Source organism: Aphidius gifuensis, linkage group LG3, assembly GCF_014905175.1.
Source record: "Aphidius gifuensis isolate YNYX2018 linkage group LG3, ASM1490517v1, whole genome shotgun sequence".
In the NCBI taxonomy this organism is placed as follows: domain Eukaryota; kingdom Metazoa; phylum Arthropoda; class Insecta; order Hymenoptera; family Braconidae; genus Aphidius; species Aphidius gifuensis.
Genome location: NC_057790.1, coordinates 4,155,689 through 4,168,046, shown reverse-complemented (window position 1 = coordinate 4,168,046; position 12,358 = coordinate 4,155,689). Strand labels below are relative to the sequence as shown.

The 12,358-nt window shown below is 22.0% G+C and overlaps 1 protein-coding gene across 11 annotated transcripts in view; it reads left to right on the top strand.

The window, feature by feature from the left end:
- The window catches only part of LOC122851548 (glutamate receptor ionotropic, kainate 2), a 92,354-nt gene that overhangs the window by 49,138 nt on the left and 30,858 nt on the right, over positions 1-12,358 (top strand). For all 11 annotated transcript variants that reach the window (XM_044150848.1, XM_044150847.1, XM_044150842.1 and 8 more), the window contains exons 4-5: positions 1,225-1,409; positions 6,298-6,455. In XM_044150848.1, coding sequence (XP_044006783.1) covers positions 1,225-1,409; positions 6,298-6,455 — 343 coding nt within the window. The remainder of the gene's footprint in view (positions 1-1,224; positions 1,410-6,297; positions 6,456-12,358) is intronic.

The window sequence follows — 12,358 nt, the reverse complement described above, 5'->3', positions numbered from 1 at the left end:
TTTAAAACGTAATAATAATTATAATTATTATTTGCTTTGCTGGCAGTTAATAATGTCATCATTAATTTTTAATATTATGATTAATGATAATCGATATAGTATGTACGAAAAATTATTTCATTTTTATATATGTTTTTCTTTTCATTCAATGCATTTTACATATCAATTAAAAAAAAGTAATAAGCTTTTTATGTAAATTGAAGTATTAAATATTTAACAACAGATATTTCGTTTCTTTTTTTTTTTTTTTTCGTAAACCACATGGTGGTTTAAATTAGGTGATCAATACTTTGATATCAAACATAAAAATAATTGCAATAAAATCCAAGACAATAGAAAATAATTGTTTTTTTTTATTCAGAGCTTTTAAAGCTATTGAATATGAATTTTTTTTAATTTTACTTTTCAACAGTCAACTATCAGAAATGCAAAAGAAATATTCATAAATAATTTTTTTTTTAAATATTAGACTGATAGATAAATAAAATAATAAAAATAATTTGCAAAAAATAATTTAATTTTTCAAAACATTAAAAGATATAAATGTCGAGGATTTTTGTGCTTGTTCAGAGACATCTTGTAAGTGATGGAAAATGATTGTACACAAGAGAATCGTAACATTTGCCCCAATGACATGGCATTACTTAACTAAACTATTATAGCTTCATCCCCCTCGTCATTTAATACCTTTGTATTAAATCTATGTGTACAATGTACGTGCAACTAATTTCAGTGATTTTCACAAGTTCCATTTACAAAGCTTCAAAGACATCACGTACGATAAAGACAACAATTAATATAACCTTCAAAATACAATTCAATTACATTACTCAATGAAATTCAACTCTATTATGCTTATTAAAATTTTTCTTGTATTATTATTCTGTTTTTTTTTTTTTTTTAAATTTTATAATGGAAAAGTTTTTTAATACTAGTCAGCAATATTGAATAGAGTTCATATTGACCTCACAGAAAAAAAAGAAAATTTATTATTAAATTTTCTATCATTAGTAAATTAATGATTATTGGAAAAAATTAAAAAATAAAAATACGCAAAAAAAGAAACTAAACTATAACTAAATAGTAAAAATAAAAAAATTGATAATAAAAGTTTTGAAATTTATAAAACTTTTTAATAATAATAATAAGTATGGTAATTGGTTTTTGTTTTAATTATTATTATCGATTGTTGTAAAAATTAATAATTAATAATTTATTTTACAGTTTGTTACTTGCTTAATACTGGTGTTGCTGCAATATTTGGTCCTCAAAGTGCACATACAGCATCACATGTACAGAGTATATGTGATACCATGGAAATACCACACCTTGAAACACGTTGGGATTATCGACTCAGAAGAGAGAGTTGTCTTGTCAACTTATATCCACATCCTTCAACATTGTCCAAGGTATGTAAATACACATAATACTATATAATTTACTAAATAATTTCATTAGTTTGTATAGTGTTCACACAAAACTGTCTGCATGAAAATTTAATATCATCATATATATATTTAAACTATCTATATTTACATTTTAATGATGAAATTCTAAAATTAATTTACATTAAATAGTTAATAAAATTTTTCGTTTAATTTTAAATGACATTTGTTGAGAAGAAAAAAATTCATTACATGCGGTGCGCACTTTGTTTTTTTTTTTTTCTAAAAGTAAATTTAACTTGAATTTTAAAATAAAAAATAAAATGTTTTATCAAAGATTATCTTGTTAAAATTTACATATTGTAAATTTAAATTTCAATAATAATTTTTATTGTTTAAAAGCACTGTCGCATATTTCATATATATATACTGTTTGAGAAGTTCAGAAAGTGGTTGTACTAGAGTATGCTTTCATCTCTAGTGCAACGAAAATCAGTGGTAGCACCTAGTCCAATATTTACCACTATCATGACATATAAATTTTAGTTCTCCTGTCACATACCAAATTCAATATTTGTCCATGTTACACAGTATACCACTATTTTATTTTTTTTAATAATTTTTTTATTTATTGTCGAGTTGAAAGGTAGATACATATATTTATTTATACATTCAACTTTGTTCTGCTTTTTTGAATGATATTAAAAAATAAGTTATACCTTTTTTATTATCGTTTATTTATAATTTTTTAAAACTTTATTCAGTTTAAACCAGATTCAGTGAATAATTTACCATGTTAATTATATATTTTTTATAGTTCCTTTGACTATGAAAAAAAATTATATTATTCTTTTGTTGAAGTAATTAAATTAAAATACTTTTGTATAAAAATTAACGATTGTTTTCAAGTATTTCCTTGGTTTATACATTTTTTAAATTCAACTATTATTTGATGTATTTATAAATTCTATTTAGATGCTAAAATTCAAATTGATTTTATTTTAAATAATATACATTTAAACAAGACTTTGTTTACTCTCTATAGAATTATTAGATTAAAAAAAAAAAAAAAACACACACAAGTTTTGTTAGATAAAGAAGTAAAGAAAATTTAGTTGATATATATATATTTTAGTGTTTATTCAAGCAAATAATAAAATGTAAAGAAAATGAATGTGTTGTGTATGTGTGTATAGAAAATTGAGAAATAAATATGAATAAAAAATAAAATAGAATAAAATAAATATAAATAAGGAGAAAAAAAAATTTTTAAATGGAAAGCAAGTGAATAGAGAAAAAAAAAAAATAGAGAAAAAGAATTTGGAGAAGAAAATATGGTTTGCAGTTCAAGCTAAGCCAGGATCAAAGAATCCACTGGTGGATATAGAAAGGCTAGTAGCAATATAACTGCAGGCAAAATAAAAAAAATAAAAAAAAAAAATATAGAAATGGATAAAAGGAAACAAAAAAAAGAAGCAACTACCCACACCAAGATCGAAAGCTCTTTGATTCAGATAGATTGAGTCAACTTGTGATGGAAAAAAAAAAATCTTTTTTTTTTTTCATGATTAAAAAAATGATCCTGTCAATTGGCGTTCTTTGATCTTTATTGACTGACTTGAATTATTCTATATATTTTAGAATTGAACTATTAATAATTGAAAAAAATTTTAAATTACTTTTAATGAGTAAAAAAATATTTTTACAATTTTTTTATTCATTAATATTATTTTATTTGGAAAATTAATTTTATATAAACTATTATTTTTTTTTTATTTGACAAATTAAGTTATTTTATTTTATTAATTAATTAGTTTTCAATTATTTGTAAAATTTAATATGTTTTTTGTTTTTTAATTGATGAACAAAAAATTGTGCTTTATTATATTTTTATTTAATTTATTATTTTTTGAAATGATAAATTTATTTTGTTTTTTTTTTTAAAAAAACGATATTCAATTGATGTATTTTTAAATAATTAATGTCATTGAATTTTTTTTTTTATAAAAGTTAATAAAACAGCTAGAATTATTTTTAATTTTATTGATAAATTTTTTTAATCTTTTAATGACTTGCTATTTTTTTTTTTTAATTCTACAAATGAAATATTGACAGAACTTGAAAAAGATTGACTAATATTTTTTATTTATATATAAAATATTAACTATTAATTTGATATTGTCATTAAAACAGACTGGATAAATGTCACTTTAAACAGTGAAAATATAATCCATCGTGTGAAGATAATATAGACAGCCTGGTCATGGAAACAATCTGTCATGTTTCATAGTCAACTAAAAATTTATTTAATAACTTGTCAATCATTCTTGACATTTTCCAATTATAATGATAATTTATTTATTGTATTATTATCATAAATTTACATAGTAAATTTCAATTAAAATTCCACCCTGTAAATTAAAAAAAAAAAAATAACTATTTCAAATATTTAAAAAATTTTGTTATTTAATAATTAAATTCCACTGTTAAAAAAAATCATTTAAAAAAAAAATATTCCAACATTTATAAGAGTCCCGTTAAATTCTTCTGTTTAAAAAATAAAATCAACGTCTTATCGTGAAATAACAATGAAAAAAAAAAAAAGAAAAAAATACTTGAAACTCTAAAACAGAACTATTTTATTTGTACAGTTAATTTATTTTGCAAGTGATAGAAGTACAAGTGCTTTCAAGTGTTTCCTCAATATATTTTTTCAAGCAAAAAAATCTAAAAATAAAATATATATAAAATAAATAAGAAAATCAAGACAGATTGGTTTAACGATAGTACGTGATGAAAACTAAAGTGAATCGAAATAAAATAGTAATACTAGTCAAAAAAATCAGAAAATTTTGTATATTTTTAAATCATTGAATCATTAAAATTATTAAGCAAAAAAAAAACTTAAAAATAACTTATTAATTAAAAAAAGAAATTACAAATTTATGTGGTTAAAATAGAGTCTTTAATTTTGAGGTATTTGATTTATATAAAATAAGAAAGGAAACACAAAATATCCTCAATGAAATTGCTGAATGTTTCAGTGTTTGAATGTACCATTACCATTCATGGTATATAAAGTTACCTCAACTTTTGTGATCGTGAACATATAGATAAAATATAATACAGTTTATATATTATACACATTTATATATATAAGTTAATATACATATATATGTGTGTAATATAATATAGGTGTGATACATTGAATCACATACGTGAATTCCATGGATAACACAGTGCAACAATGATAAATTATACTTTGCCCAACGAGAATGTATAACTAAAAAGTAACAGAGATAAAAAAGTTACATAGAAAATAAGAGAGAAAGAGGAGCTTGAGGTCCCGTATTTGAAATTCACCAATGGCATGATAAAAGCAAGTTGGAAATGGGAACAAGTAAGGGAGGAAACTACCCCATGACACCTACTAGTTTGTAGAATGGTTTTGGTGGCTGTTGGGTTGAGAGAAACACTAAAGAAAGGAAGGTATGAGGTGAGAAATGATGAAGAGAATGAAAAAAAAAAAAAACATTTGTGTGCTTTGTTGGATATAGAGTGAAATATTTCTCCGCAATTTACATTGACCGCAAAATCTTGTCTCTCATGTATATGTCTATTTTTTTTAACACATTTAATTTTATATGCTTGTCACGCAGAGAAAATATAGATATATAGTATGTCTCTCTAAATTTTTAACAATCAAAATTGTATATTTTAAATTTTTATCATTAACAGTGTGTAACTTGATGATGTAATTTTTTTTTTTTTTAAATTAATAATGACATGTAGAATAAAGCACAAGACAAATTGACCATTAACAAGTCTGACACTGTCTTGTGTTTGACATATCTTTTTGGCTTATGAACGTAGCTTGCAAATTTAAAATAAGATAATAAAATATTATCTGATAATTGCAGAAAATTGCAACACACATCTTCCATAGCATCCACTAATAAATTCAAAAAAATATATATAAAACAGTATACCTTGTCTACGTGAAATCTTTTTGAGTAGCGAGTTAATAGTTGAACTTGATGCTTTAAAATTGAAACTAAAATTAAATAAAAATAAAATGAAATTATGAAAAAAGTAAATATAACAAAGTGGCTTTAAGTTTATGAGAAAGGTTAAATAAAAAACAAGAAATCTGGACCTTGTAATTCTTGGATCTTTATTTTGTTTTAAAAATAAAATAAAAAAAAAGTATATAAATATAATAACAAAAGAAAAGTTTTCTTAATCGCTCAGGTATGATCTAACTTGTTTACTGATAATACTTTAACATCAAGATACTAGAATCTGAAAACTTGAAAGATTACTAAAAGCAAAAAATAGTTGAGTAACGTTCAAGCTTGTTATTCTTTCCAGTTCATGAAAGAACCCTTTTTATTTTTTTCAATCCCTAAAACTTGTATCTTGTTTTTACGATGATGGAAGCTAAGAAGCTAAGAAAATAAATAAAATAAAAATACAATACATACTCTCATATATATATTCAATAAGAAAAAATAAAAATAAAAAAAGCACAAGGTCAGTCGATTGTGGAAAGCCTTCTATTGAAGACCTTATCTTGGGTGTGGACCAACAAAAAAAAAAAAAAAAAAGCATTTTCCCGTTAAAAGGTACTGCTTTTATATATTTACCATGAAAAATCCATAACAATATTATCGGAAAAAAATTAAATTTACCAAATAATAGAAAGAAAAAGAAAAAAAAAAAAAAATTTAAATTATACTTGTTGAATACCCTATAAATCCATTATGTAAAAAATAAAAATTCTTTTATTATTATCTTTTCTTTTAAATTCACATAAAATATGACTTATAATTATGAAAAATTTAATTGTAAATATAAGTGATTATATATAGTAAATTTCTAATTTCATATTTTTTAATAATTTTCATTACAGGCTTACGTGGATCTTGTAAAAGCTTGGGGTTGGAAAAGCTTCACAATAATTTACGAAAATAACGAGGGTCTTGTAAGATTGCAAGAGCTACTCAAGGCACATGGACCAAGTGAATTTCCAATTGCAGTTAGGCAGCTTGGCGAAAGTACTGATTACCGGTAAGTAATTTTAATATTTTTGTTTTTTTAATTTTTAAATACATACAAATTTAAAGAGAATTTTTTAAAACTATTTTACAAATAATAATTCTTCGAAAGTTGATCAAATTAAAATTTTGAATAATTATAAAACTTTTTAAAAGAAAAAAAAGGATAATTAATGTTTTTTTTTTTTTATTTTTTTAAATATTTCTTTTTTAAATTGAGTTCTTTCACTGGAACATAATAATTTTATTTTTAAAATTTTTAATATAATGGAAATAAATCTGTTTGATTTCATTTAATTTATTTTAACGTTTTTCATATTAATCTGAATAATAAATATTCAGTTGCAAAAGAAAAATATAAAAATCAAAATTTACAATCCATTAATTATATTACAAATCAATTTTTATAAGACTGACATTATTTCATGATAGATTGGAATACTTGATTAACTTATTCCCATACATATTATAATAACAAAGAATAATAAATGATAAAAATAAAAAAAAATGAAATAATATGAAATTTCTTTTTTGGTATTTGACAGAGGTTGAATATTGACCAGTTCATAAATTTTATTTGGCCTTCAAATTGTCTGAAATTGTCTAGTTTTTATGATTATCGATTTGGTTATTTTTATTTTACCCATGAGGGTTATAAAGTACCATTTATATTGGATGAAAATGAAAATGAGTACATGTGAAGTGGTAAAAAAAAAAATATACAAGAGAGATAGTTGATGTACTGACCAAGATGGTATCATAAAAAAATAAATTTTATGAGTTGTATTTATATTAAACCCACAGATTTACTAGATAATAAAAAAGTAAAAATAATAAAAACTTTATTTGTGTTTTCATACTTAATTAAAATTTAAAATTAACTGGTTAGAAAATTTTAATTAATTAAGAAACTTACTTAATGAAGTAGTACATTAAAATGAACATTATCAAATTTGTCATTCTTTTGGTTTAAATAAATTTATAAAATTTTAATGTTTTTTTTATTTACTTTTACCGAGTGATATTGTAAATGAAAAAAAAAACTCAGTTAAAAATTTTCGTATAAATATTGGACTATTCTATTTTTTTTTCTACACCTTATAAACTCATCTCAAAAAAGTAACACACTTTTCTCATTTATCTTTTTATGTCTATCTATTTTCTCGTTTAGATTTATTTACTTATTTTTTTTTTGTTCAACATATGGAAAATAGTTTTTTATAACTCAAAAAGTATTGTAAATAAAAAAAAATGTAAATTTATCAAAATAAATATTGAAGGATGCATTTGACAAAGTAACATAAATAAAAATAAAAAAACTATTAAAAATGATGAATAAAATAACGAAAAAAAAAAAATAAATAAAATAGTGCATTTAAAAAATATTGAAAAATAAAGTTTGAGTAATAGCAAGTCATTTGTTTTCATTTTCAAAACAAAACTTCAAATGTGCTGATAAATTTTTCTGTGTCACGTTTTATCCAGTATGATCAATGAAACTGGACTAGTTGAGTAATGGATAATAACGTTAAAAGGATTTCAACTAACAATTTCACTTCTTCACATATACAAATATTGATTGGATTGATAAATCAATTAAATCCCTCAAATGAACACTCAAAATAAATATTCATAATAATAAAAAAACTCAGTATAAAAATAAAATATTAAAAGAAAAATTAATATAAAGATTGAAAAACAAAATTAAAATGAGATATTACTAACATCAATAAAATGATTCAAATTAATACATTAAATTTTATCAAAACAAAATAATTAATGAAAAATAAATTAAACAGTCATCGTAGCATGAATTGACCTTTAAAAAAAAAATGAAGTATATTTTTAATTAAAATAATAATACAAGCATGTTATTAAATATTATATCTCAACATTAACCACAAGAACTTTAGTTGTTTATTTAAAATTAGCTTTAAAAATATTTACAAATAATAAAACAATATATAATCATCCAGATTTGAGTGTGTTATATTTAAAAAAAAATATCCCAAACAAAAACTGAACGTTCAAATCATTTAAAAAATGATCCTGTTGAATAACAGAAAAAAAAACCATCAAAACATTTGTTATTATTTAAATTAAAATTTATCATCATAAAAATTATATCAGCACAGTAATATGCAAATAAAATGTTGAAGAATGTAAATTATAACTCTGAAATATTTTTAATTATATAAAATGTTGTTATGAAAATAATTAACACCATATGGCAAGGCTATGTATATAATTATCTTGTTTTTTAATTTTTTATAACTCTATATTTCTCTTGGATTCTAATACAGTTATCTTTTTGCCAAATCCATTGTACAAACACAAAACAACTTGCACAAATTTATCGATTTATCCCTAGCATTGTCATCTACTATAGACATGCAAATATCCTATCGTTTCTTCTCCTCTGTATATACATAAATCATATTGTCAAATAGTTACGTGTAGATGGGAGTTACCCAAGCAAGTATTTTAGACTTGCCTGTCAGAGACAGTTAACATATACCTAAAACACTAATGTCATTTTGTGAGTCACTTCTTGTTTTATTTTACCGAATAAACAACAATGTATATTTATTAAAAATTACTATTATATATTTAAAAAATACACATAATATTTTACAGTTATTCATTTCGATAAAATAAACATCAATTTTTTGAATTTTTCAGGCAAATATTTATTTATTTGTTTTTCTATCTTTCAAAAAAAATTTTACAACATACTCAATGCTTTTTTTTTCTATATAAACATGGGATTTTCATTAAATACAAATATGTCAAGAATCTTTTGATTCTTATGAATAAAAAATCAAAAAATTCTACTGCGTATTAAATAAAAAAAATAAATGAATCATTCAACTTTGTATATATAAAATAATTTAGTTTTTTTAAAAAAATAATATCCATTATATAACATACAATAATAATTTATTTTATCATTTTAAAAGTTTTATTTGGTTCTTTATCTGATGGTTGAACAGAACAAAGAATGTCCCAAGGGTGATTGTGGTAAAGTTGTGTGTTGCATATAGCCAGACAAGACAGCTTGTTGAAGTTGCGTTTGAGTCTCACCAAGTGGAAAGAACATGTTCTGTTTTTTATTTTTATTTTCTTAAAAATATATGCATGTCTCTGTGGGTTTTAACAAAAGTAACTCTAAAAGCAATACATCTCTGTTTTACATTAAATCTTTCATATTGAATGAAAATATTCTTCAAGAATTATTTTTCCTTTGGGAAATGAGTATTCATATTTATTTTTATTTTTTTATAAAAAACATGTATGGAATTGACTTTGTCGTATTTTTTAAATGTATACACATAAAATAGTAAAACTTTAAAAATTAAATTTTTATATCAAAGTTACTTGGTCGTTGTGACTTGATGCTGATTCATAGTGTCATTTTATAAATCATGACTTTATGCTTTGAATATGTATATCATCACTGAGATAATGCATCAATACTTAAATTTATATATGAAAATAAAACTCGTGGGCTCGAATAAGTTGATCCACCGCAACTTGAAAATTTATATATCCTCTTACAAGTTACAACAGCAAAGTATAATATTGAGTTTTATAATATTATATTATTAAACTTATTATTATCTATAAGTTTTTTTTAAAAAAAAAAAAAGATTATCCAAGATAACAATTTTATTTTTTTTATTTTTTGGTTATATTATATTTTTTTCTACAAATGTATGGGAAACTCTTCGGGCAAATATATGAAGCTGATCATCTTTTCCGTCTATTGATTGTCAGACAATTTATTTCAACAAGTTCTTGATAGAAATAGGGAAAGCTAATCCTTCGATTTTGAAAAGGTCGGAGGTAAATCCATTGAATCTAATTGAGACATGGGGATTAAATTGAATGGATTTGTAGTAATTTTTTTCTATTTTTTTTTTCCACTATAATCATCAAAATAAGTTAGCTTTTTGCATCGTTTGCTGGTAAAGATATATATTTCATCTTCTAAATATATGAGATTACGAAATAAAAAGTTATTAAAAGATTAATATATATATTTTTAATTTCATCATTTTAAAATTATTAATATTGATATTATAGAAAAATTTATAAGTAATTGAAATATAGCTATTATTATTATTACTTTTTTTTATTATAAGAGTAAATAAATTAATGAATAAATGTAATGAAATTTGCAAATTTTTTAGTTTTAAATTGAATATTTCAAGTTTTTTCTTATTTTTATCGAAATCTACTAACACGTTGTATGATGTTATTCAACTATGAGATTGCAAAAAGTGTAAGAATCGAGTTGCTTGTAAATCGTATCATAAAAAAAGAAAAAAAATTATAATACTCGTGGGTATGAACACTTTGCTCCTTCTAAAAATGTCCCAATGGAATATCGTTTATGTAACGAGTTCCATAGCAATTTTATTTTATAATATCAGACTGAGAATGACAGTGAATTGAGTGCTAAAAATATACATTTGATGCGACCTAATAAAAACCAAAGACAAATATATATAATAAAAAAAAAAGAATTTTTAATAAAAATGAGGAGAAAACAAAAAAAAAAAGTTTCAATATCGAGTGAATTGTATTTTATTATTTTATATTTTATTAGTTTTATTTTTTTTTTTCATATTTAAAAAGACATTTCATGACTTTGAAGATTAAATTATTTCATTCTGTCATGTAAGAAGTCTTCTTTTTTTTTTTTTTAGTTTTCCCACAGGATAGTATGAATTGAATCGTGAGAAAAATACAAAATAAATCGTCTTCATTTTCTTTTTTTTACTTTTCGACTTGGTTTTTATGGTTTTTCGCACTCGATTCAACTTGATCCTTATCATTGAACCATATAATTTAAATGTTTATATGTGTGTACGACTTGTGAAAATTATCTGACGTACGTGACTGGAAAAAAAAATAACTTCTTCTTCTTCAACTTTTTCAACAATTTCAACTGGGGACTATCAAATCGAGGTGGAAAAAAGTTTTTCGATTTTCAAAAATTCAAAACTCTTCTGCAAATATTTCAAAAAATTCTACAACAGAATTTATATTATATTTAATATAAAAAAAAAATATAAAATCAACGATTTGATTACTGAAATATCTTTGATAAATTATTGAAAAAAATTTCATTTATTTTTATGGTTTTTGGATTGAAAAAAATAAATCAAATAATTCAATATCGGTTTTTTGTTATATATATTTCAATAGTATTTTGAGACGTCTAAGAGAATATTTTCTAAAAATATATGACAGAATACAAAATAAAATAGAACAAGATATCTATGAAAAAAATTTTTTTATAAATATTTGAATCAATAAATATTTTCATTGAAAAAAAATAAATAAAAAAAAAATCCTCGTTCAATTTTATCAAGCTCTGAGAGAAAGAGTTGAGAAATTTAACTTGGCTGTTTAGTTATTTGAGCTTTTTCTCGACTTCTGTATTTTTCTGGAATTTCATTGGTATCAGATAAAATCGAGGAATTCAATATTCAAGAGGATACGGACGTAAACAGAGTACACGAACGAAGAATATTGAAAATTCAAACAAGAAACTACGACATTTAGACCTCGATCCATACACCTGTATTTTTTATCAAAGACATACATCTGATTTTTCAATGGTTCATACGACATACGCAAAATAAAAAAATAAAAAAAAAAAATTCAGAAAGACTTTTTACTATTATTAGATTACTTCGATGTATTCTCTGTTGAAAGCTTTACAAGACACTTTTATTACTTTATATACGTTTTTGTATTTTTATTTATTTATTGATTTATTTTTTTCAATAGATTTTTTTTTTTAATTCTTTAGTGACAATAAATATTTAAAAAAAAAAATTTTATTCAAATAAAGATTTTATGTTAACTCTATTTTGTCGAGAAAAAAAAAATTTACAATAAATT